The following is a 23,847-nucleotide window of genomic DNA, read 5'->3' on the forward strand; positions in this document are numbered from 1 at the left end:
GTCATCACTGTAGAGCACAAGAGGAAAAACAACTGACACATAAGCTGCAGAGCTGGTACTGGAGCCTATGCCCCTCTACCATCTTTATTTTCTGCATTCTTCTTGCTGTGGAGCACCCTCTGACATTGTAGCCGATGCAGGCGCTACAATGGCAATGCCAGAATGGGCCAGTGCGGACGCGGGCAGTGCTGCCAGCCGCGATCCATTAATCATGCCACTCACTGTTTGCCGTGATATGGCTATTTACGGGCCAGCTTTGCCGTGCTGCCTGGGTGGTGCTTCCGAGGTTTCTGGCCAGTTTTGCTGATGTTGCGCCATGGTTCATCCAATAGCAGCCTGGGTAGTGTCTGCACTGCAGCTGCAAGCAGGGTAGTTCAGCCAAGATGAGAATAACAAACGTGGGTTTGACTGAACTTTGTCGTTGCTTTGCAAATTGACAATTTTCATAAAATTATTGCATTATGATGGCAAGAATATGCATGAACAGTGATGTTTGCAGAGACTTTATTGCCTTCATGCATTTAGTAAAATATGATTTACTGGAATTTCAGAAGAACACAATGTAATAGATAACGCAACAAGGACGTTTCAAACAGACATTTCGATGCTGGGCACAAGTGCTCGTTCACATGTACTGGAACATGAGAATCACACGTGACATCGGCTGAAGGAAACATTTGTTTTCTTGCTTTCTGGAGGAAACTTGCATTTTTCACGACTTCAAACAGACATTTCGATGCTGGGCACAAGTGCTCGTTCACATGTACTGGAACATGAGAATCACACGTGACATCGGCTGAAGGAAACATTTGTTTTCTTGCTTTCTGGAGGAAACTTGCATTTTTCACGACGTGTAAACTGTATCATTATATTCGATGCTTGGTTTCCACCCTAGCATCGAACATGCTGACACACTTCAATGTGAATGTTCACAAGGGGTGCTCCAATGGCTGTTGCAAGTTGATTAGTTGTTTCTAGCACACTGTCATTCGGTGAGTGCGAAATGCCCTTTACCTCAGGTCACTTTTAATGAGTCTGCTCTTGTGTTCGTTAACACCATTGCAAAGAACATCACTTTCACCACTGCTATGAGTTCTAATATCTTCATAACATTTATTTAGAAGGGAAAGACTAGATTTGATATCTATGATACCCTTCCTGAGGTGTCACTCCAAACTTTGGTGCATGTCTCAGATCTTCTGTTTTATATTTACTCAAATCCTTATACATAGCTAAAGTAACAGTCATACAAGATACGATTAACTCTCAACATTTCAGTGGTTGACAGTTCCAATCTGGCAATACACTCGCAGCACAACAAATTTCTTGGCCCAGAGGCACTCTTGACAGCAACAACAGCGGCTATTAAAATAATGGCTTTTCCTGTGCTTAAGGTACTCTGAAAAGATGAACACACCTGCAAAAATTCCACATATGCTTGATTAGAGGTTGTGCTTATGCTGCTGCTGCCCCGAGTCAATGGCAGCGGCTTGCGGAATAGTGATCTTTACCAGGAAACATGCGGGGGAGTGCCACGTGCTTCGCATTGCATGGGGGTGCAGGAGTGCCTTATCATCAACCATGTGGTTCGGATGCTTCTTTTGAGCTTCTTCTTTATTGAAACAGATGTTGTTCTGTATGTTGTATGTGTGATTTGCTTCACTTTGCCGAGTGCTTGTAGCCTCTGACTTACGGTGTTATGAGCCATTGCATTTGGGAGTATGAGCCATAGATGGTGATAGTTTTCTGTGGACATTACGTCATAAAGAAAAATCCCGGGATCCTAGATATAGACAGCTTCGCTGTAATAAGGGCAAGATTTCTCTCACCTGAAATGAACAGCACAGGTCTTTGGACCGACATTATCCCCCATCATTCTCATATTCTCCACAGTAATTTGGCGCTGAAAAGATTGTTACCAGCCTCTTCTCAAACGAAAATTCATAAGCTTCCACAACCTAGGCAGTAAAAAACACAAGAAAAATAACTCCATCTTAGTTTCGCTTAGAAAATCCAACTATGATGGACTGTGCCTCATGCATGCAAACATTTAGTTATGGCTGGTGAATGTGTTCACCAGTGTAACAGTGTTGCTATTCTAACATTAAAAGCACACCCTAATAGGATTGAATGCATATTGAAAGCTGTCTAGCACGTTCCTGAGTGGAAGTCCCACCAACTGTTCTGGACTTAATTATAATGTATTATAGGTGGCACCTTGGCTGAAGTAATGGCATTTGTTTTAGCTATTGCCAGCTGCTCACCACTATTGTCCCCTGGCTGTTCCCTTGCACATTGGCACTGTGTTCATGCGGAGCACTGTATGATAATGGTTCTTAGATCCCCAGTGGTGGCATCTGAAGCGCCCAGCAGCTGTTGCTCACTTCCCGGAGAAGAGATCTCATACATGGTTTTGAAATGTTTCACAGGAGATTACGCAAAAGTGGTCCTACACGATCATGACGTCACACAAGACACGCCAAAATGGCACTTGCTATTCATGGGATGGGCATATGGGGGCAGCGAGATCAAATTGAAAGTGACCTAAAATGTATGCTGGTAGCCCAGTTTTACTGCATGTTTAACAACTCTCAGTTGTAATGGTTGTACTGAGAAGCTGCACAACCATGCCATGGCCTATTTAATCAGGAAGTTTCTGCATGGTGCACTTAGCAGTTGGCCCTGTCAACTCTCGATGCCCTAACACCATTACACCTAGTAGACCGATGAACCATCCAAATATTAGTTTTATCATCATCATTCACTTCACATGTCATCAACATAAACATATTTTTGCAATGTACTGCTTCCAAAAGTAGGCAATTATACTAGAAAAGCTGGCAAATCCCATGCCCTGTGGCAATCGATGTTATGCGAAGGGAGCCTACAGACTTGACAAAACGACCATGAGAGCACCAAGACGTAAGCGACTGTGTCATGACCTACTTGATACACAAGTCATGAGATTCATGTCATGACTTATCATTTATGTTCGCCCTGCACTCTTGTCATACTATGCCAATTTTGGTATGTACCAAGTTAACGAAACGACCATAAGAGCACCAGGGAGACACACTTTTACCCGCAAAAAGACGCCTTCAGCCTTCCCATACTCACTAAATTCTAACCCTTGTGCGCATGCGACTTCATACAAGTACCTTGGCGTATATCTCACTGTCAATCTTTGCTGGAAGACTCACATTAATAATATGACCGCCAAAGCATCGCATACTCTTGGCTATCTGAAATGTAATCTTCGAGACGCCCCTTTAACCACTCGAAAACTAGCCTATCAGACTTTTGTTCGTCCTCAACTTGAATTCGCCTCGCCCATATGGTCACCGCATCAGGCCTATCTAATACAATCACTTGAACGAATTCAGAACCGCGCGGTACGTTTTATAACCAGGATATATGACCGACAGACTAGCGTTACTAACCTGAAGTTCTCGCTATCACTCCCAACACTAGAGCTGCGAAGGAAGGCAGCTTTGCTCTGTCTCTTCCACAAAATAATTCATAGTCAGCATCCTACTACCCTGCCCCTTACCGAACCACATCGTACATTCCGTCGTCTTTGTAATAGCCACAGCTTTAGGCGCATATTTGGCCGAACCACAGCTTTTAATTCATCAGCGCTTCCACGTGCCATAAGCTACTAGAATGATCTTCCTGATCGCATCGTTGCATTTCATGACTCTGCAGCCTTTAAAGACCAAGTACTGCTCTGGTTTTCTTAACTGTTTTATTCACTGCCTTGTACTTCGTTAGTCACCCTTTTAGCCACCATTTCAATGTTTCTTCATATATTGCATATACTGTGCAATATTTTTCTGGCCTTATATTTGTAACTTTATACTTCTCATTAGTTCTTTGCGTCCTGTGAAACTGTTACCCATTGTATAATTATGCATGAGCTGCTTTTTTGTATCCTTCATTTTCTGTACATGCCCCCCTCACACAATACTCCTATTTGGAGCCTGTGAGTATTTTGAATAAAAAGAAAAAGACATAGGCGGCTAGATAGCAAGAAATGGGACAAGGAAGATAAACAAATGCAACCCTTGTCCTGTTCCTTGAGCTGTTTTTAATCTTAGCATTATGAATGAAGTAGCCCAACAGCAAACTCTTGTAGGCAGCTATCTTTTTTTTCGCAGCAATTTGTCAGTTTTTACGGTAATGGTAATTTGACAAAAATTTGGCAGCTTTGCAAAATTCTTTATTTACACATTTTAGCCACCTGTACAATTTGTACCTGTTTATTATGTCTTATGCCAGCCTACAAATGCTACATTTGGCCGTGCAACTTCCTTATCACATCAGCCATTTCAAGTGGGCATTCTAGGCTACTTTTCTTCTTTCCACTAGGGCTTGTCCAAATAAGCGATGTCTAAGCCGTGGTGGCCATAATGTGTTTCTGGCTCCACAATTACTTCTGGCGCACATAATTTGTAAAAGCATAGCCTTCGAGATTGGTTTCTGTCGCTTGGAGGAAACTGTTTGGGATTGCAGTGCCGAAAAAATGCGTAGCGCAAGACTGCAACTCCAGCTCAAAACAGAAAGTGGTCAGGCCTTCGTCTGGAGTGATTCGTACTGTGCCGGGAGCCATGTAGTTACCACCTTTCATTAGTGGCTAGCAAATTTAATGAGAAACACTGGCATTACCTTGGCTAATACTTAAAAAACATCACAGTGCTGACAAAAGTCTTCTTGCGATGTCGGCCTTCCTCACTTGCTGGTTGTGGCAATGTATGCCTGAATTCTTATACTCATTTAAGGCGCGGTAACACTGGGTCGAAACGATATCATAAGACGCCAACAAACACTGACACCAAGGACAACATAGGGGGAATTACTTGTGCGTAATAAATGAAATAAAGAAATGATAAATTAACAGAAATGAAAGGGGATGAAAAACAACTTGCCGCAGGTGGGGAACAATCCCACAACCTTCGCATTTCGCACGCGATACTCTACCAATTGAGCTACCGCGGCGACGTTTCCCCATCCACTTTCTTGGGTATTTATGTTCCCTAGTAGAGCTCTGGGAGTGTTGGCCAGCGCCACCACTCACAAACCTTGGCGGCGGATGTGGAACATCCTTTCTGCCACAGGCGTCATGTGTATGTGATATTTCGGGATGAAGGCAACCGGTCAATAAACCCACACATGCTACCTGAAGGAATCATTGTTGCCGGATTCGAGACCCTCGTTATGTAATTCACGAGAAGAAAGGAGGTTAAGCGAGGGACCTGATTTTTATTAATAGTATCAAAAGAAGCCAACAAACACTGCCACCAACGACAACATAGGGGAAAAACAATTCATAAAAAAATGAAAGTGGATGAAAAAACTTGTCACAGGTGGGGAATGATCCCACGGTTGTGTTTTCATCTTCTTTCATTTTTTCATTTATTGTTTCTTTATTTTATTTATTAAGCACAGGTAATTTCCCTTATGTAGTCCTTGGTGTCAGTGTTTGTTGGCTTCTTACGATATGATTAATAAAAATTGGACCCCTCGGTTGACCCCCTTTCTTCTGTGTCGATACGAGACCGAGAAGACGCTCACACCATCAGCACAGAGTGTCACTGAGGCCATTTGGTCATGCCAGGCTGACAGGGACACAAGTGACGAGTGCAAGTTGTCGTCAAGCTTTCTTGTTGACGGCACTGATAAAATCAGCGTTCCGACCATTGTTCGAACGAACCCAGCGCTACCAGCCATCTAACAATGCGATAGCCGTGGCGTCTTCTCTTGAATATATAATTAATCACACTCAAAATGATCCGATACATGTCTACAAAATTCAAATGCATAAGCTTCAACCCTCTCACAAGCCGTGCACATGTAGTTTAATCCCAGCGTTAATACTGTTTAGCAAAGGTTAGGCATGGCGCGGTAGCGTTTGTGTGCCTGCTACTGGCAGACCTAAACTGCAAAAGGAAGCAATTCGGACAAGGGACACTGCTCTTCACTTCTCACGGTGCGGACACAATAAGCGGCAAGCGACAACACGGCGCTTTGCCAACATCTGTACGTCGCCACTCCCGCATAAGCTGCCAGTCACATTCGCTACGTAGCTATATGGGTCTGTACTCATGCTGAAATATTTCTAAATTACAGAGATACATTGGTTGCCTCTGTGTCAAATGCAAAGCAAGAGACGACGCATTTGGTAGAGCAGCATAAAAGACCACCAAGCTCAGTTATATACAAACTGTGTTAGCGATGGCATCCACGTTTTCGCGAAAGTACAACACGACCTATCAGTGAGCACTTGTGCAAGCACAGTTCTCTAATAATGATTTATCGTAAATGCAAACTAAGTATAATGAAGTTAAGTTCAAGCGAGAATCAGTAATAAATTAACAGCCGGTATTATATGTATCTGGATCACAGATTCCGTTAATTGAGTAGCTCAGCCGCTAATATTGATTCGTCTCAGGGTGGAACAACGTGATTCAGATGCACAGATATGAATCTTTTGCTACTATGTTTTGACATTTCATATGAGCGATGCAGATTTTCTCAAATTGTAATTCTAACAACGATCTGCGGCTGTAGTCGATGCAAACAATTGTACTACTTTCGTAAATTCGACGAGGAAGGGTGCGCTTGAAAAAGTCTTGAATATGCAAAATGTCTAAATACTTTGCAAAATGAATACAAAAAAGTGAGGTGAAAGTGCCGAAATAAGTGACAATAACTTCAAGACAGCCTCGTCGGCACACGGAGCTCTGCTTACCTTTATCCGCCACACTGTTAGCACAACAGCGCACTCAGGCCTGCTCATCCAGTAGTCAATGAGTGCTACAGGGCTTCCAAGTATGATATGCTGCCTTGGAGAAGCCACTAATCATTATTTACAATCCACGAAATGCACAACGGATGCACACTCAACATGGGCGCAGGGCGCAGGCGAAAGCAGCCAGCACCCTTCCATTACATTTCCAGCGGCGTGCAGAAGAGGGAAGCACAGGAAAATTAAAAAGGTAGATTATCAACACTTTCCTTTTGGTCACGAAACTCCTGCATAACGCTATGGAAGTGCTTCATATACTGACTGCAGTGGACGTGCCACTGCGCTGGCAAAAGTACTAGAAGGGCACTGGAACAGACGCTGAACGGACGACACGGGTGTTCTGTGCACACATCCTCTTTTGCGCAATAGTTGACTGCCATTAACGGTGTGTGAATATTATCAGCACAATGTGCAAATTAATGCCTCATTTCTGAACAGCGTCAAAAAAATTTGGACGCAAACAATTTCGAAACTGCAACACGTTCCATTTCAACGTTCAGCTCCATTTGAAATTGTGGTCTAATTCATAACCAAAGATAGAAACCAGCTGCAGAGTGATTGCACGTCGCACATTAATGTAGTTACACATGAAATGCTTGCATTGCAGTTTGAAGCTGCTCACATTTCAGTTTTTGCATGGTACCTTTCTGTGTAATGACAGCGTGCTTCGTGATAGTGACGTGCCTCCACGTGGGTCCAGTTGCAAGGGTGTGTAACTAACCTAAGCGTGCTAACTGAATGTCCAAACTTATTAACTCCATAACAGATGACGAACTAAACTAAGGTAGCTAATGAACTAATTAAACTGACTGATAACGAACTCAACCAACTTAACTGAATATTAAATTATCTAACTAAACCAACTAACAAAGACAACTGAACGAATAACTGATTACCTAAGTAATACCTAAGGTAACTTGTTATCTACTTAATAACTTTAATAACCACCAACTCGGAATTTTATTTTGCATCATGTTGTACGCAAACCTGAATAGTCCTCGGACTGCAGTATATCTAAGAAAGATCAACTACACCAATTAACTTACAAAATATAACAAACTAACCAATCGACTAATTGACTAAGCTAACAAATATGAAAATAAACATAAACTAACTAAACACATCAATTGAATAAATTGTTTTCGAAGCTTATATCTAACTGAGCTGAGTAAAACAGCTAATTTAACTAACGAAACTAGTCCAACAAAACTCACTGAGCCTACACAGTACACAACCAAAACCTAAAGAACTGAAGCTAACTGAGTTAATGAACTTATAATAACTAATAATTAAGCTGATCAACTAACTAATGCATTTAATGAGCGTAACGAAATAAATAATTTGGTAACTGAACTCACTAGTCACTAACTTGACCAACTAGCTTAAGTAAACAAAATAGCCTGACTAATAACTATAGATAACAAACCAATGAAACTATATATTAACTAACTAGCAATTATAGCAGGAACCATTACACCTAAACCAACAAGACAAATTAACTAATCTAACTAGCTAACAAAGCAATTCAATTTATCGATGCTATTGATACAAATAACTATTTAAACTAAATCATTCACTAACGAAACTAATACATAATATAACTAAGCACATGACTAACTTACTAAAATATGCATAGCTAATACCAACTCACTCACGGCAGCAATAAAATAACGCGCACTTAACTAACTAAACTATCGTGTAAATAGAGACAGCTGACCGAAACTTTTGTTTTAGGAATGGCACTAAGAGTGGGGGCGGGGGGCACGCGAATCACACAATAGGGCCATGCATCATGACAAGCCAAAAAACAAAGACACCAAGGACAGAATAGGGGAAATTACTTCTACTTATTAATTGAATTAAAGAAATAACAAATTAATGGAATTGAAAGTAATGCAAAGACGTGGTATCATTCCCCACCTGTGGCAAGTTGTTTCTTCATCCACTTTCATTGCCACTAGTTTATCATTTCTTTAAGTCAATTAGTACAATTTCCCTTATGTTGTCCTTGGTGTCTGTTTGTTGGCTTCTCATGATGCCATTAATAAAAAACGGGCCCCTCGGTGAAGCCCCTTTCTTCTAATGGTGCTATCTATAACTTAAGCACAAACACATTGCACGTTTGAATACTTCGATGTAGAAATAAATGTGGGAGAGGCACCTTTCCTGGTTAAAAATTTGCGTGATTGTGAAGCCTGGCAATCTGGTCCAGAAGATTGATACCCTCTATACTTAGGCCCGTGCCTCTTGTGTCCCCTTCTGTCCCTATGTGAAACTTTTGGGGCATGACCAGAAGGAAAGTACAGAAGGTCCCTGCTGTTAATACTCACTCTGAACGAGAAAATATATTTCCGCATCCAACCTACTTTTCACATAATGCACATTACTACCCACAACATAGTTTCCTAATGCCCTTAAGCAAAATGTAGATAAGGAATAAATATAATCACCTGGTGAGCCCGGCAGACAAGTTGCAGTTTGTTTGTCTTCACAAATTTTGCCACCAAGTCGCCGCCAAAATAGAAAGAAACCTTTCTTTCTTCATTCGCCTTCCATCCTGCAAGGCCCTCCTTGGGATCTGACCAAAGAAGGTCACAAAGGAGGCCCCCCCTTGGTACATCGCATGGTCTTTCAATATCTTTTATAGACCGGAGGGCCGGGCTTAGACCTGCACAAGTAGACAATGCAAACAACTGCGCTTAGTAAACTACAACTCCTGCTCATATAAGCTAGTACGGCGGGGTTAAAGGTGCAGCCTGTTTGATCGAGTCAAGCACATCTCACAATACAGGGCCAGGAAAAAATGACGGATACAGCTAGAGCAGATAGTCTATCGTGTCTAACAAGGAAACAATGATACCCTCTCGTATTCTTCTGTGCATCTTTTTTTTTTCGTCCAGATATTTCGCAGCATGTCACAGGCGAAGAAGTAGCAAACAACGGTTTTTGCAGCAGCACAGTTACATAATAAAACTTGTTTGCTTCGATTCATTGAACATTGGCTCATTTCACCTTAATCTAATCTGATCTAATGCCCTTAAGCAAAATGTAGATAAGGAATAAATATAATCACCTAGTGAGCCCGGCAGACAAGTTGCAATTTGTTTCTCTTCAGAAATTTCGCCACCACGTTGCCGCCAAAATAGAAAGAAACCTTTCTTTCTTCATTGGTCTTCCATCCTTCAAGGCCCTCCTTGGGATCTGACCAAAGAAGGTCACAAAGGAGGCCCCCCCTCGGTACATCGCATGGTCTTTCAATATCTTTTATATCTTTTATAGACCGGAGGTCCGGGCTTAGACCTGCACAAGTAGGCAATGCAAACAACCGCGCTTAGTAAACTACAACTCCTGCTCATATAAGCTAGTACGGCGTGGTTAAAGGTGCAGCCTGTTTGATCGAGTCAAGCACATCTCGCAATACAGGGCCAGGAAAAAATGACGGATACAGCTAGAGCAGATAGTCTATCGTGTCTAACAAGGAAACAATGATACCCTCTCGTATTCTTCTGTGCATCTTTTTTTTTTTTCGTCCAGATATTTCGCAGCATGTCACAGGCGAAGAAGTAGCAAACAACGGTTTTTGCAGCAGCACAGTTACATAATAAAACTTGTTTGCTTCGATTCATTGAACAGTGGCTCATTTCACCTTAATCTAATCTGATTCAACCATGTGCAGAACACCTGAAAGGTACCTCGATGTTCTAAATACTTTGGTTAAACCAAACTCCAAAAACTATGAAACCAATTTTGCGCAATTCAAGAAGTCTTAATTTTGAAAGTTGAAGCACAATTCCTTAAGCCTTGCATTCATTGCTGCAGCTCAATAGTTGTACAATTCATTGCAGAGAAGCATTGATGGGAAATTTTAATGCTTCAAGATGTCAATTTTCGACTGCTTTGCAGCTGGGAAAAATTTAATATTTAAGACAATGAAATCAATTCATATTTTACTTTTATTCGCTTTAACAACCACAAATGTCATAGTTGTTTAACAATAAACATGGCACGAACATCCAGAACTAATGAATATCGAAGAGCGCAAAGAAACAAGTTTTCCTTTTTCTTTAGTAGGGCTGATCGACAAGTGTCTTTGTAGCTAGTGGTGTCATTCAGTGTTGTCATCAACTACACGATAAGAGGTGAAATTTCTACTGGTCCTTTGAATCTAACCTGTTACTGTACGCTGTTTCACAGGTTCACACCACAGAAATAAGTTATCATCCAGACGCCTACCTATTCTGAAGCCATACTGAAGTTCTCCCAAAATGCCATTATTCTCTGCCCATGCTTGCAGCTTTTAATTGCCTGCATCATTAACTTGTATATTACCGATATAATGGTCAATGGCTCACATGTGTAAAGTCCATCTTTCTCTCCCTTACCTTTAAAAATAATATTCACGTTACTTTGTCACCAACTCTGGTATTTGCCTATCTTTTAACCTTTTTTGTACTGCTTTCAACAGTTTCCTTACTTTTTAGATCTAATTAATTATTCAGCCTAACGGGAGCCTCATCTAGCCCTGCCTGTGGCTGTGCGCTTAGGAATTTTCTTTTCGGCCTTCTTTCAGTTGAAATTTCTCAGCACAATCTCCTCTTCCATCTAGTTCTCTTTCATGCTTTTTTTCCTCTCAAATACAGCCTCGTCATTGTCTTGGAAAGATTCGGCTGCTATTTTTCAGACGTAAATGATTGCCGCGTCTCCTTCCAGTTTGTTTCCATCTTCGTCTAGAATATGTTGTTGTATTGTGCCAGACTTCCTACCGAATAAGTTTACGTGGTTCCAAAATATTCTAAGTGTGGTGGAGGCGAGCGCCATCCGGAGCTATTGCAAGGAACCGGCCGCCCCGCTTTATGGCCTTTGATATTTGCGAAAGGGGTCTGTGTTTTGAGTTTCCGTATAACGGAATGATGTTTTCGCGTACATTCAGACTCTCTGTAGGTTATGTGTAAGCCGTACTTTACAGTTTTTTTTACATATTTTACCTCGAGAAATTCAGTTCAGTAACTTCCTTGCGCTACATGGAGGGCCTGTGTGGTTGATTATTTGTAGTTGAAAATTATTTTTACCGAAATGACAGTAGACGCTGGATGCCGACGCTGGAAATCAAACGAAACAGGATCGCTTAAGCGAGGTTATGCTATGCTTGGATTGGCACGGCTGGTTTTATCAGAATTTCGTGAGTGGGGTGGCACAGTGCTGCAATCCTCTGATACTGCAAGATGTTTGTCGTTGAACATGACCAAAAGCTTGTATGATGAAGTTAACTTTCCTGTGTACAAGGACGCCAGGATTTGAACGAGCATGTTTGCAGGAGGAAATTATGCATGCTTGGAAAGCGTCAAAGCACCGGCTAGCCAGTGTTGCAGAAGCAAACTAGAGGATGCCATGGCAGCAGAGGCAAAGGAAGAGCAAAAAAAAAAAAAAAGAAGAAAGCAACAGTGATGTGTTGGCGTGGTCGAGCATCTAAGTTTGCGAGCGAGTCTGACCAGCACCAATGCAGTACTATGCATTATAAGAACACAGAGGAAGAGTAGACATCGAGAAAAGATAAAATACATACCACCGTGGACGCAAAAAATCTTTTTTCCGACAATTGCGGCCACTGGCAGACAATTGAACACACTTGTTATCCGCATCCATGTCTTTATGCTGTATTTTCTCACACCTGCAGCAAGAAATATGTATGCAGATGCAGATTTTGTAACCAGCTGGGAAATAAAAGGGCCCTGAACAATCACACACAAATTAATACAGCCTGTATTAGCAATCAACAACCAAGCTTGCCAATTACCACACATTTTAGCACACTTCTTCAGCCATGACTTCATACGTTGGCACTAGTTTTATGTCTTTCTTAGATGCTTTAATGTTCTCTGGACACTGTTTTGTTCAGCAGTCGCATTCTCCGATTTTCACGCAGCCCTTACAATACTTTTTTTTTTGCTTCAGTAAAGTCCAAATCCTTCTATAAATCTTTGGCCACGTTGGCCTCGCTAGTGAAGAAGCTAGTATTTTCTCTGTGTGTCGCTAGGCGATTTCCCTTAGCTCGATGCAAGTGCTAGTGCTCAACCTCCATTTCACCTCCAGTAGCTATCCTCACCAAGGCTAAGAGCCTCCGTGATGAAACAGAAAACACCATGGTACAACATTTGCAGTCAACTATTCCTGTAAGGCGCAGCCTCCTAAGTAGCGGTGTGTGAATATTGGAAACTTTCAAATAAAGAACCACAGCTGGATTTGGTTTTGAATCACTCATTGACTGTCCAACTAGAGTAGCCTCTCGCGCTCATTGATCACGTGTTATCTGAGATATCATCATCGCCTTGCTCCAGGGTTATTGATACTGATATAACCGATCGTTTTCCTGTTTTTCTTACATTTAACAATGAAATACAGGAGAGCGATAATAGCTACTTTACTTCCGTATTTAGTGCAGGTACCTTTACTGAAGCCATCAGTGAAACTGATTGTTTGCCAATTAATTCTATGTCTGATCCCAAAGCAGCACTAAACAAATTCTGCACTTTATTTTTATTGGCCGTTTCTACTAAGACACGCACTGTAAAATGTGGGAAAAAGTATAAATATCCGCACAACCCATGGATGACGGATGGTCTTCTAGAAAGTTTAAGAAGGAAGGAAAACATGTACATGAAAACTAAACGTCAGCCCTTTAATAGTGGACCAGCTAGACGCTAGAGTAGGTACTGTAAATTACTGAACGTTTTACTTAAACCGGCGAAAAAAAGGTACTACGAAAATAAATTTGATCAGAATAAAAATAACCCCAAAAAACAATGGCAGTTACTGAACTCTTTTCTTAACAAGTCCTCTGTTGATGCCTCTATAACAAAAATAAATTACAATGGTGTCACTCTTTCTAAGCCCAAAGAAATTGCTAATGCTTTTTCGGACTACTGTTTTTCCGTTTACACTATAACAACCTACATGCGCAGTTGTATAATGCTTTGAGCCGTACGACACAATCATTCTTCTTGTTACCAGCTACACCAAATGAAGTGTGCTCGACGATTGCTAACCTTAAAAATACAGGGCCTGGCTTAGACAATATTTGTGTCAGGCATTTAAAACTGGTTGCGCATTTAGTTTGCGACAATCTCTGTAATATTATCAACCTTATGTTTAAAGAAGGTGCATTCCCCTCATTTGTAAAAAATGCCAAGATTATTCCTGTTTTTAAAAAAGGCGACACACACACAGTTAATATTACCGACCAATTGCAATTCTTCCCTGCCTTAGTAAACTCATTGAGGAATTACTTGCTAAACGTCTTAACTACTTAACAAAGTTTAAATTGCTAAAGAACAATCAATTTGGTTTCCGCTTTGGAAGTTCCACGAATCTAGCTGTTCTATTTCTGACTACTTAAAAAAATGTATTCATTCAGGGAAAATTAGTCGGATCTGTACTTTTAGACTTCAGTGAAGCTTATGACACGGTTAATCATCAAGTCCTGTTTAATAAACTTGACTCTTATGGTATAACCAGTCCTGCGCTAACATTCTTAAAAGATTACTTACTTGACCGGCCATACACAGTATATGCAGCAAATACTTTCTCAGTAACAAAATGTATTAACCAAGGCGTACCACAGGGATCAGTTCTGGGCCCTTTACTTTTCCTTCTATATATTAATGATCTTCCGGATTCTCTTAACTCCACCAACTACGTTCATTGCATTTTATATGCAGATGACACAACCATATCTTCATCTGACAAATCTGTTGCTACTCTTACTTCTAAGTTAAATATTGCATTAAGTAACATTATAAAATGGTGTAGCAACAATCACTTAGTTCTTAATCCTCTAAAAACTAAATTTATGTTATTCAAAAGTGGCTCAAGGGGCCTTAAATTCTATTTCTGAAGTAAAGTTTGGAATTCATTTCCCGTTAGCACCGATGTCACTTTTCTTGGCATACATCTTGACCCTAACCTTACATTTCGATCTCACTTCCAACATCTCAAGCACAAAACTGCGTTTGGTATACATGCATTAATCAAAGCTCGCCTTTTTTTTTCTCGTGAGGCTCTGCTAGCGTTGTATTAGGCGTTCATTCATAGCCACATTAATTACGGCATTGTTTCATGGGGCAACACGTACGCTTGTCACTTATCATCAATTCAACATATCCAAAATCAGTCAATACGCATTATCACTTCTAGCTCCGTGCAATCCAAGGTCTCTTTGTTACTTTGCGCATATAATATCTTGCCTATTAATAATTTGTTCCAGTTTAACATACTCGTCTTACTCCACAAGTTGCTTCATAATAATCTTACGTTTCCGTTCATTGCAGTTGACCTTTTGCAGAATTAAAATATAACCAGACTTGCGGCTAACAACAATTTCTTGTTACCCATGGTTTATACCAATTACAGCAAAAAAATATCTTCCTTCGCTGCAATTTCTCTGGAATGAATTACCATCAACTATAATATCCTGTACTTCTCTTGAAATCTTTAAAAAACACATTAAGCATCATTTCCTGCGATAACTTAACTACGATCTGGCAGTGTACCTTTGACATTTCTCTCACATGTCATTTCTTGTATTTCATCCATGCTTTTTTCAGACTTTCTTTTATAACGTGCTTTTTCGTGTTTGATTGTAAATGACATGTCTAATGATGTATTTGATCTGTAGATGTTGTTTATAGTAACGATAATTTGCTGACTATTGATATCACCATCAATGTTGTTATTATTAACCGAGGGTCCCACTACAGTTCTTTCACTTTGGGACCCTCGTCTGTATATTTGTCATGTTGTAATTACTTCTTTTGGAACCAATAAATCTGAATCTAAATACTGTCTCCTTCGATTTGGTCTTGAAATCAAAGAGTAACTATTCATAAATGTCAATATTTTTCCAATACCTTTGCGGATATTTCAAAATGTCAACTACGTCCAAATAAATATGAAATTCGAGCAGAAGTACGGTATCTTTTCACCCTCACAGGCATAGTATTGACATAAAGCATGAAAACTTGTATAGTGGAGTAGGATGCGTCACTTAGGTAGCCATGTTTTACAAGTTGTAGAGCGATCGTTCGCATTTTCTGAAGTGCCCTCTGCATGCGAAGAAACCACTTGTTTGCTCCGAATGCTTCGTTTGTGCTTTTATAACCCTTCATAACGTCCTATGTGATGGCATCAACTTGCTAACTTTAAGAATACTGGGACGTAAGCATCGTTTTATGTGAATTGTCATAACAGCTCTTTGTTATAAAAACTATTCGAAAAGTATTCAATTCATTTCTGGCACTATTCAATTCGTATTTAATTCGGTCCCAAAAAACCCCAATTCACACACCCCTACTGGTAGAAGAAACAACTACCTTGTCTTGCAGAACTCGAAATACAGACCTTTGCAAAGTAAAAGCCAGCCTGTCATGCTAGCAACAATCAACTGGCCTAAATTTACTTTTTGTTATAGGCTGTACCTTCACATCAGGAGCTACAGCTTTCATGGTTATACCATTTGCTCCTCACAATTAGCTTTACATGTATTAGGAGGAAGAGCATTCAGTCTTAAGAGGACGCTTTAGCTCGGGGCCAATTCCAATGTCGTCTATTCGCAGTGGTGTAAGCATGCAGAAATGCTTTTGCAAGACAAACTCTGGACCGATTTGAACGAAATTTATTTTTCTTTCGAAAAAATTTGCAGTGTCACCAGGAACCAGTATCTTGATTTAGGGCTTGGAATATTTTTCCTCACATTATCGAAAATTTCTTTAAAAGAAACAGAAGCACAAAGTTTGAAAATCCATTCACTGCACCTAAAGCCTATCGCAGTTCTATATAATTTATGAACTATGTGTTTGCGACGTCGGTTCCAGGAGGGACACATTATCAAGGCCGACGAGCACTTCCTCAATGAGCAGCGGGAAAAATTTATACCGTTGATATTCTGGCAGCATGCAGTAAAGTGTGCCGCAGTAGAGAATATGGCAGCCCGAAGCGCTTATATGTTATGGTAGCTTAAGTACACGTGAGATGGACCGGATGTCAAAATTTTTCGATAGTATCAACGCGAAACAAAGTGACAACACACTTGTGCTGTAGTTTAAACTAATATTTAAAATATCTACACTTCGAAGTACAGCGCACGGCACCGTGGTAGCTCAAATGGTACAGCATCGCACGCGTAACGTGAATGTTGTGGGATCGTTTTCCACCTGCGGCAAGTTGTTTTAAAGCAAAAGCTTTACTGGTCGCGAACTTGCGATTTCGCCGTGGCAGTGCTCCGAGGAGGCACATGACGTCACAACGCGCGCCTCGCCGCGGATATTTCTCTCTCTCTCTCACTCCCTAGTCACTGCTGCGCATGCACCACTAGTAGCACCGAGTCGCAGGTGTTCCGCCGCTGCGCGGCGCCGTGCCTTTCCGCTGCCGCCATTTGATATGACGTAACACCACGTTTCTCGTCGTTGCGCTCGCCTCCGCTCGCTTCGCCAGCTGCGTCGCATGCCCGATTACATGTCGGAGGATTGAAAAGGAGAGCTCGCGTGCGCCGCAACCACAGTTGAGGCGGCAGTATGGATGGCGACAATTCTGATAAGCAGGAGGAGGCTTGGAATCAACAGGGAACGAGATGAAGAGGAAAAAAATTGCCCAGGAAAGAGACGAACAGCGTGCCGAACGACAGGCTAAACGCCGCAACATGGCTAGACAACCAGACTAACCTGGATGTGCAATCAAGATTAACCAAGGCTAACCATACTACGCCTTAGCTTTCGCTACGTATATCCTGGCATAGCCGGGCTAAACCACTGCCAATTTTTTTCATCCACTTTCATTCCCATTAATTTATCGTTTCTCTATTTCATTTATTAAGCACGAGTAATTTCCCGTGTTTTCCTTTGTGTCTGTTTCTTGGCTTCTCATGATACGATTAATAAAAAGCGGGTCCCTCGGTTAACACCCTTTCTTCTCGTTACCACCAAAACTGATCAGTCGAGAAGACAGGTGTTTTTTGCACCAACAACAAAAAAGTCCATGCTAGAATGACATGATAATGTTGGATAACGTCACCAAAGCAGCAGCGTTGGTCGACAGAATACGTACCTAATAGTAAATTGATTTTTTAATGTTCTAAAGCTGTGCCTTGGCTACAGGAATGATAGTAGCATAGTTCATTGGTTTAACCTAGGTTCCTGGAGCTCTCAAACTTGTGCCAATATTCATGTATACATGGATACTTTGTCAAACGAACAATGCTGCCCCTGCCGGGAATTGAACTCATGAAATTCTGCTCTTCAGCAAAATGCTACCAAAATACTAAGGCATCATTAAATTAATCATTAAACTTATAGTGCATAACATAACAAATTAGTAAAGCTCGGTTTGCAATACATATGAAAAACAAATCTAATCCTGTAATAAATAATTGACACGGGATATGATCGGCTGTGGTGCAACCGGGTATAACACAACAAGGAAATTCAAAGCTGCTGGTTATATTCGTGACCCAAATCTTCTTTTTCTTCTCTCTCCTTTTTCAAACAATGCTTGACTTCCAGTAATTTTGCACACCGGCTTATCTCTTCTCCCTCTCTCATTAGGTGTGGGAGAGAGCGAGCTACGCATGCATAAGAACACTGCTAAGAAAAGCGGTTTCTGCCCCGTTAAACATGGGCCCACTTGACGAAACGTTGGCTGCAGTGGCATTCCTTGTTCAAGCACTGTTCAGCGCTGCAAGCCTCTATCTTCCTGTGAACTGGTCTCTTTCTCAGGGCCAACCGCTACTGGAAGCTGGCTACAGCAGCAGTTGTGTGTTTGGCAGAACGTGACGAAATGTAGACAGTAGCCTACTTTCTTAAAATTCAATGCCTAAAGAATTTTGGAAGCAGTAAGTGTTATCTCGAGGCAACTAAAAATTAAATTTGAGGTTTTTACGTGCCTAAACCACAACCTGTATAGGTGCCACTGGGAAACTGATAACAGACCCGATCCTAAGTAGGCACACAAAGGAAGGGGGCACTCACACTCATCGTAGAATCCATACTTCTGGTTCATTCTAGCGCATTCGTGGTTTCCCCGAAGTAGGTATCCGCTTTCTGGATATTTGATCTTGATTGCCAGCAGCAGACAAAATGTCTCTGTGGAACGATGGCCCCAGTCAACGTAGTCACCAAGAAACACGTATCTGGCGTGAGGTGGCATCCCGAATTTCTTCACAATTCTGACCAAGTCTCTCTGTTGGCCATGTATATCCCCAACAATGTTGACTGGTGGGGCGACCTTCAGTAAGCTCTCTTCATCCAGAAAAATTTTTTTTGCGGATCGACACAGATGTTTTATTTCCTCCTTCTCCAGATATATCGATGGTGGTTTGCTTGTACCTGCACATAAACAAAAAAGAACTTAGAAGCAGGGAGGGATCACTTGCGTCACTGCTTACCATGGCAGGCAGCTGCAGAGGTCTTATGCAGTGACACTTTCAATTCAAAGTTGAGCTGATATTCGTGTGTCACTCACTGCACCTTTTGCGTCGGTTCTTCATGTACTGCTCCACAGTACTGAAAACGTTATGCAAAAGTGCGTCCCTTACCACAATCGGTATTTGATAAGAATGATCACCTAGGCAAGCTAGATTGTGTTCGTAAAACTCGCGTTGCACGAAAGACACAGCACAGAGAACGCAAAAGACATGTTGGATGGTGGCTCGTACTAATTATAGGCTGTATGCAGTAACACACATATCCCCCTTTAGACAGTACAGAAACCAAGGACCCAAGCCAGCATCTCTTGTCTTTTCTGCCTTCTGCATCGCTCATTCCCCGTTCCATTGTGTTGGTGCCAGTGAGCAACATGCAGTTATAGATTTCTAGTAATAATGGAGCACCTGCTTTGAAGGTGCCATTCTTATACAACTGTGCATATTAGAGCAAAATTCAAAATCAGTTTTGTTCGCCTTAAGTGGAAGATTTAGCTCAAATGAACTGCAATTTTTCTTGTCAACACTATATGTAAAACACAGAAATGCTTTTATGAGACAGCTGCTTGAAAGATTTAAATGAAATACATATTGCATTTGAGAAAGCACATGTCTAGCAAACATAGCAAGCACAATTTTTATTATTGCCATAGCAGTTATATGGACGCTCCAGGCGCATTTTAGCCGTCGGCGTCACCACGATGTTCCTTAGAAAGTCCAAGGACGATAAAATTGCCACCACGCGCAGTATGTTGTATGTGCGAGTGAAACCATGCGAAGGAGAGCTGATGGTGGCTCAATCTCGTGCCCGCAAAGGCGGAAATTTGCCGCGTTTCATCAAGAGGGAAATGGACGAGAGGGAGGCGTTCTATTCCCACGGCTGTTGCATATGGCGTGGTCACATGGCTCTTATCTTGAAAGTGATCTGCTATGAGGACAGAGTTCAGGTGTGCCAACAGCTGCATTTACACGAATCAATAACTGGCGCATCGCATCACATCAACTTTTTTGCACATGGCGCCCATGTAAACAGGGCTGATGCCCTAGGAAAGTGTGTCACATTACCAGACAGAGGTGGATTGAGATGAGTAGTCAACTTTCGGAGTGCATGTGAATGCAATTGCATCACATTAGGAATTATGGGAAGGGAATTTGCTGCGGATCTGCTGCACTTGGCGAGCTCTGAAAAAGCAAGATCGGCGAGAAAGAGGCGACCTTGAAGGCGACGGCGGAAGCGCCGCTTTGGCTACAATGTGCAACATCATGTGCCGCCACCATCGCACCAGGGGTAATGCACTACTAGTAAACGCTGGCGCATCGCATTAGTCGTGATGCGCTAGGAAATGTGGTGCGCTGCTGTCGCATTCCGTCGCATTCATGCAAGGACTTATGGAGTCGCCATCTGTCGGAAGCACCTTGCATGTGTAGTATGAGGAATAACGTGGCATGCTCCTAACAGGAGTGCCCTTCTGGCCATTTCTGTAAGTTTTTTTTACTGTCAAAATAATAAATAATCTTGTGTAAACAGAAAGCACATAATGGTTTAGAGATGCTATCTCTTTACCGAACATGTGCAGTGAATGGCCACTGCACATGGTCGCCTCAATGGAGTCTTTCGAACCGTGACAAGTAGGCAAATGGCTGAGAGCAAACTATGTGATATATGTTCTTACAGAGGGCTGTCTGTACAGCCAAATGGAGCATAACAGAATGAAGCCTCAATGCAGAAATCGCATGGGTTCACGACGACCTACTGCGTGCGTCTACATGCTTGTCCGCGCACAATGTTTCACTTTCGCTACGACAGCGTTTTCGCACTGTGCCGCGAGCTTTAGCCCGTAGCATATAAGTATTTGACAATACACAAGCACCCTTTGTCACGTGGACGCTATCAGAATTGTTCACAAGTTTCATTATAACTAGGGACTTCGATGCACGCGGCAGCTTGTTTTGTGCCTTTGCGACGATTCAATTTTTTTTCTTTCCAGATTCTTGGACGTTTTAATATCATTATTTCTTAAGCTGCATTGCACTGTATGTTTATAGGTATTCTCAGTGAGCAATTTCCCTCTGCTTCTTTTTCTTAGTCCTGTACATTCATTGTTTGGTGCTAACAAAAACATCAGCATATACCTTGCCTTTTTTTACTGTGCTTCGTATTGTTCCCTTTCCATTCCAGTGTACTTGCCAGTATGTCGCATCAACAAGTTCGTAGATAGAAGCTTCAGGCCTTTAGCCAGGCAGCACGCACAGGCGAGCGTCTCAGTGTGTGCCTTATGCTAGTCCCTCAATATTGCATCCCCGACACCGTAGCAGAAATCTTCCTCATGGAAGTGCTTGCTACATACCCAAGTTGTAGCCAATGGCTGTTTGCCACTTCTAAGTTTCGTGATCCAAGCTTCGGGCACCTTCTTCTGCTGCGGGTGCTGTGAAGGCTGACACCTTGCTCTGTTGTGTACATCCGGCACTGTGGCACCGAGCAGCAGCCTACCACGCTGGACGCCTTCAAACACAGCCACTACCTATTATAGTCGTTTCAAGTTTTGTCAAGCAATGCCTGAAGCAGGAAAACCTCCTCACTTAACCAGAACCGCAGCACAGGTGGGACTTTAATGTTTCGTTTTCAGCTTGCTTTGGTTCTTCCGAAGCAGCCAACGCGGCTGCTGTGTTCACGTGATCCCTCATACTGCGTCACGCCAATGGTGGCGCCAGCTTTTCCAGTGATGGAGCTCGCCCCCAGTACTGTACTATTGGCAGGGTTCTGCCGTACTAGTGTGGGTTAATTTTTCACATCTTTATTTGCAAGTCTGTACAACAAGACCATGCATAGGTTTCACTGTTGATCGGCTGATGAGAAGATGGCGAAAAGGTGCGAGAAAACATTCTGGCACCTCAATAATGTTTGCAGTGGTGCCGCAATGTAAAGGCTGGTAGCTGAAAATGCAATTCCAGCTGAGATGCGATTCTTCGGAAGCCACACCAACTTTCCAGAGTGAAGATTACTGGCATACTGCCGACTTCATACTGTCACCGACAGTATGATGTTGGTGACAGTAGCGGCGACACTGCTGATGCTATAACAGATTGCATCACACCGATTTTTGAGCCGAGCATAATGTGATCCCGCACTCCCTGTCCAGAATGTGATGGTGCCGTGACTGCCGAAAGTTGCAGAGACTCCCTACTGTGCTGGGTGGTAGACAGTTGTTTTAATAGGAGGCCACTCACTGAACAGTTAGAATTGTTAGAACAGCATGAGGGCTTCTAGGGTTTTTCATATAATGTGAATTAGGGAGCGGCCTCCTTACAGCTTTCGCCAAAACCTGCAGCAACAAGTTTTCAAGTGTTGTCATGAGTACAGACTAGCACAATCATACATGCTGAGGCACCTAGAAAACCACCTGTCATCTTTCTCACATTGAATGTGGATGGGATTCCACCACTGGCCAAAAGCTCTAAAAAGACAACTCTGTTCAATTCATTGTGCCACTCATTACTAGTGAGCTTGCACCATTTGTAGTAGGGACATACGCACGTCTCGCGCAGCCAACTTTTGTGAATGGATTCCTGCTCCTAGGCACATTCAACAACATACTGAAAAATACTTTTGGGGAGATGCTGTTTTATGCCAATGAGTGAAAACTGATAATGAACTGTGTGCATTTGAACCTGTTATATTAATAATTGTTGACAGTGTTCACATGCCTCCATCTGCCGGGTGCTGCAACCTAAAGTACTGTATTGTTTTGCGCTCTGCCCAATTCCAGCTGCAGTGAGTTGGCTGCCGGATGGAACGACTGCTACTGTTGAGGCACGTACCATGTCATGGTTGCGGCGTACACCCAAGTGTCTCACAGCAAGACTTGAAAAAGCCTCATAAGGTCTGTACAGAACTTTTTGAAATCTAAAATGCCTTTAGAGCTTTGTATTAATCTTTTACATCTTACACAAGAAAAAAAAAATTACTACACATAGCTCTAAAGACATATCAGACAGAGAAAGAAATTACTGTGACATAGCTCTAAAGACATATCAGAGAAAGAAATTACTGTGCAGACTTTATGAGGAACTCAAGGAGGTGTGGCTAGTTGAGTGCCAAGTGATTCTCTTTTTTTTTCTGCATCAGCATTAAAGTGGTACTGACATATATATCAGCTATCCTTCTTTTGTGTTAAGGGAAGGACCTAGACCTCTAAACTAGAAAATATTGTGAGAAGCCTCATAGTGCTCTTAATATTTTATTGTAATAACTTTTCTTTAGCCAGTTTCGGTGTCTTTCCTGGAGAATACTGTGTTTGACATCATGACACGGTATGGGGTCACGTCAGCGCAGGACATTGTGACGTTTTGACACTCGCTCTGGCTTGCTTGGTCGCTTCGCATGCTGCTGCTCATTCTGAGAACTGGTGCAGCAGCATAGTGGATGGCAGAGTGAGCCAAAGCAAGTGTTGACACATCACAATGTCCTCCTTTGACGTGACCATATACTAAGTAATGATGTCACAACACAGAAGAAATGAAACAGAGACTAGCATAGAAAAGCTATTATATTAAATCATTTAAGGTGCTATGAGGT

At 42.0% G+C, this 23,847-nt stretch overlaps 1 protein-coding gene across 2 annotated transcripts in view; it reads right to left on the reverse strand.

Annotated features, from left to right (window-relative positions):
* Positions 1–23,847, reverse strand: part of LOC142564789 (histone-lysine N-methyltransferase PRDM7-like) — a 78,778-nt gene that overhangs the window by 42,932 nt on the left and 11,999 nt on the right. For both annotated transcript variants that reach the window (XM_075675946.1, XM_075675948.1), the window contains one exon: positions 18,820–19,176. In XM_075675946.1, coding sequence (XP_075532061.1) covers positions 18,820–19,176 — 357 coding nt within the window. The remainder of the gene's footprint in view (positions 1–18,819; positions 19,177–23,847) is intronic.

Source organism: Dermacentor variabilis, chromosome 11 (genome assembly GCF_050947875.1).
Source record: "Dermacentor variabilis isolate Ectoservices chromosome 11, ASM5094787v1, whole genome shotgun sequence".
NCBI classification, from domain to species: Eukaryota; Metazoa; Arthropoda; class Arachnida; order Ixodida; family Ixodidae; genus Dermacentor; species Dermacentor variabilis.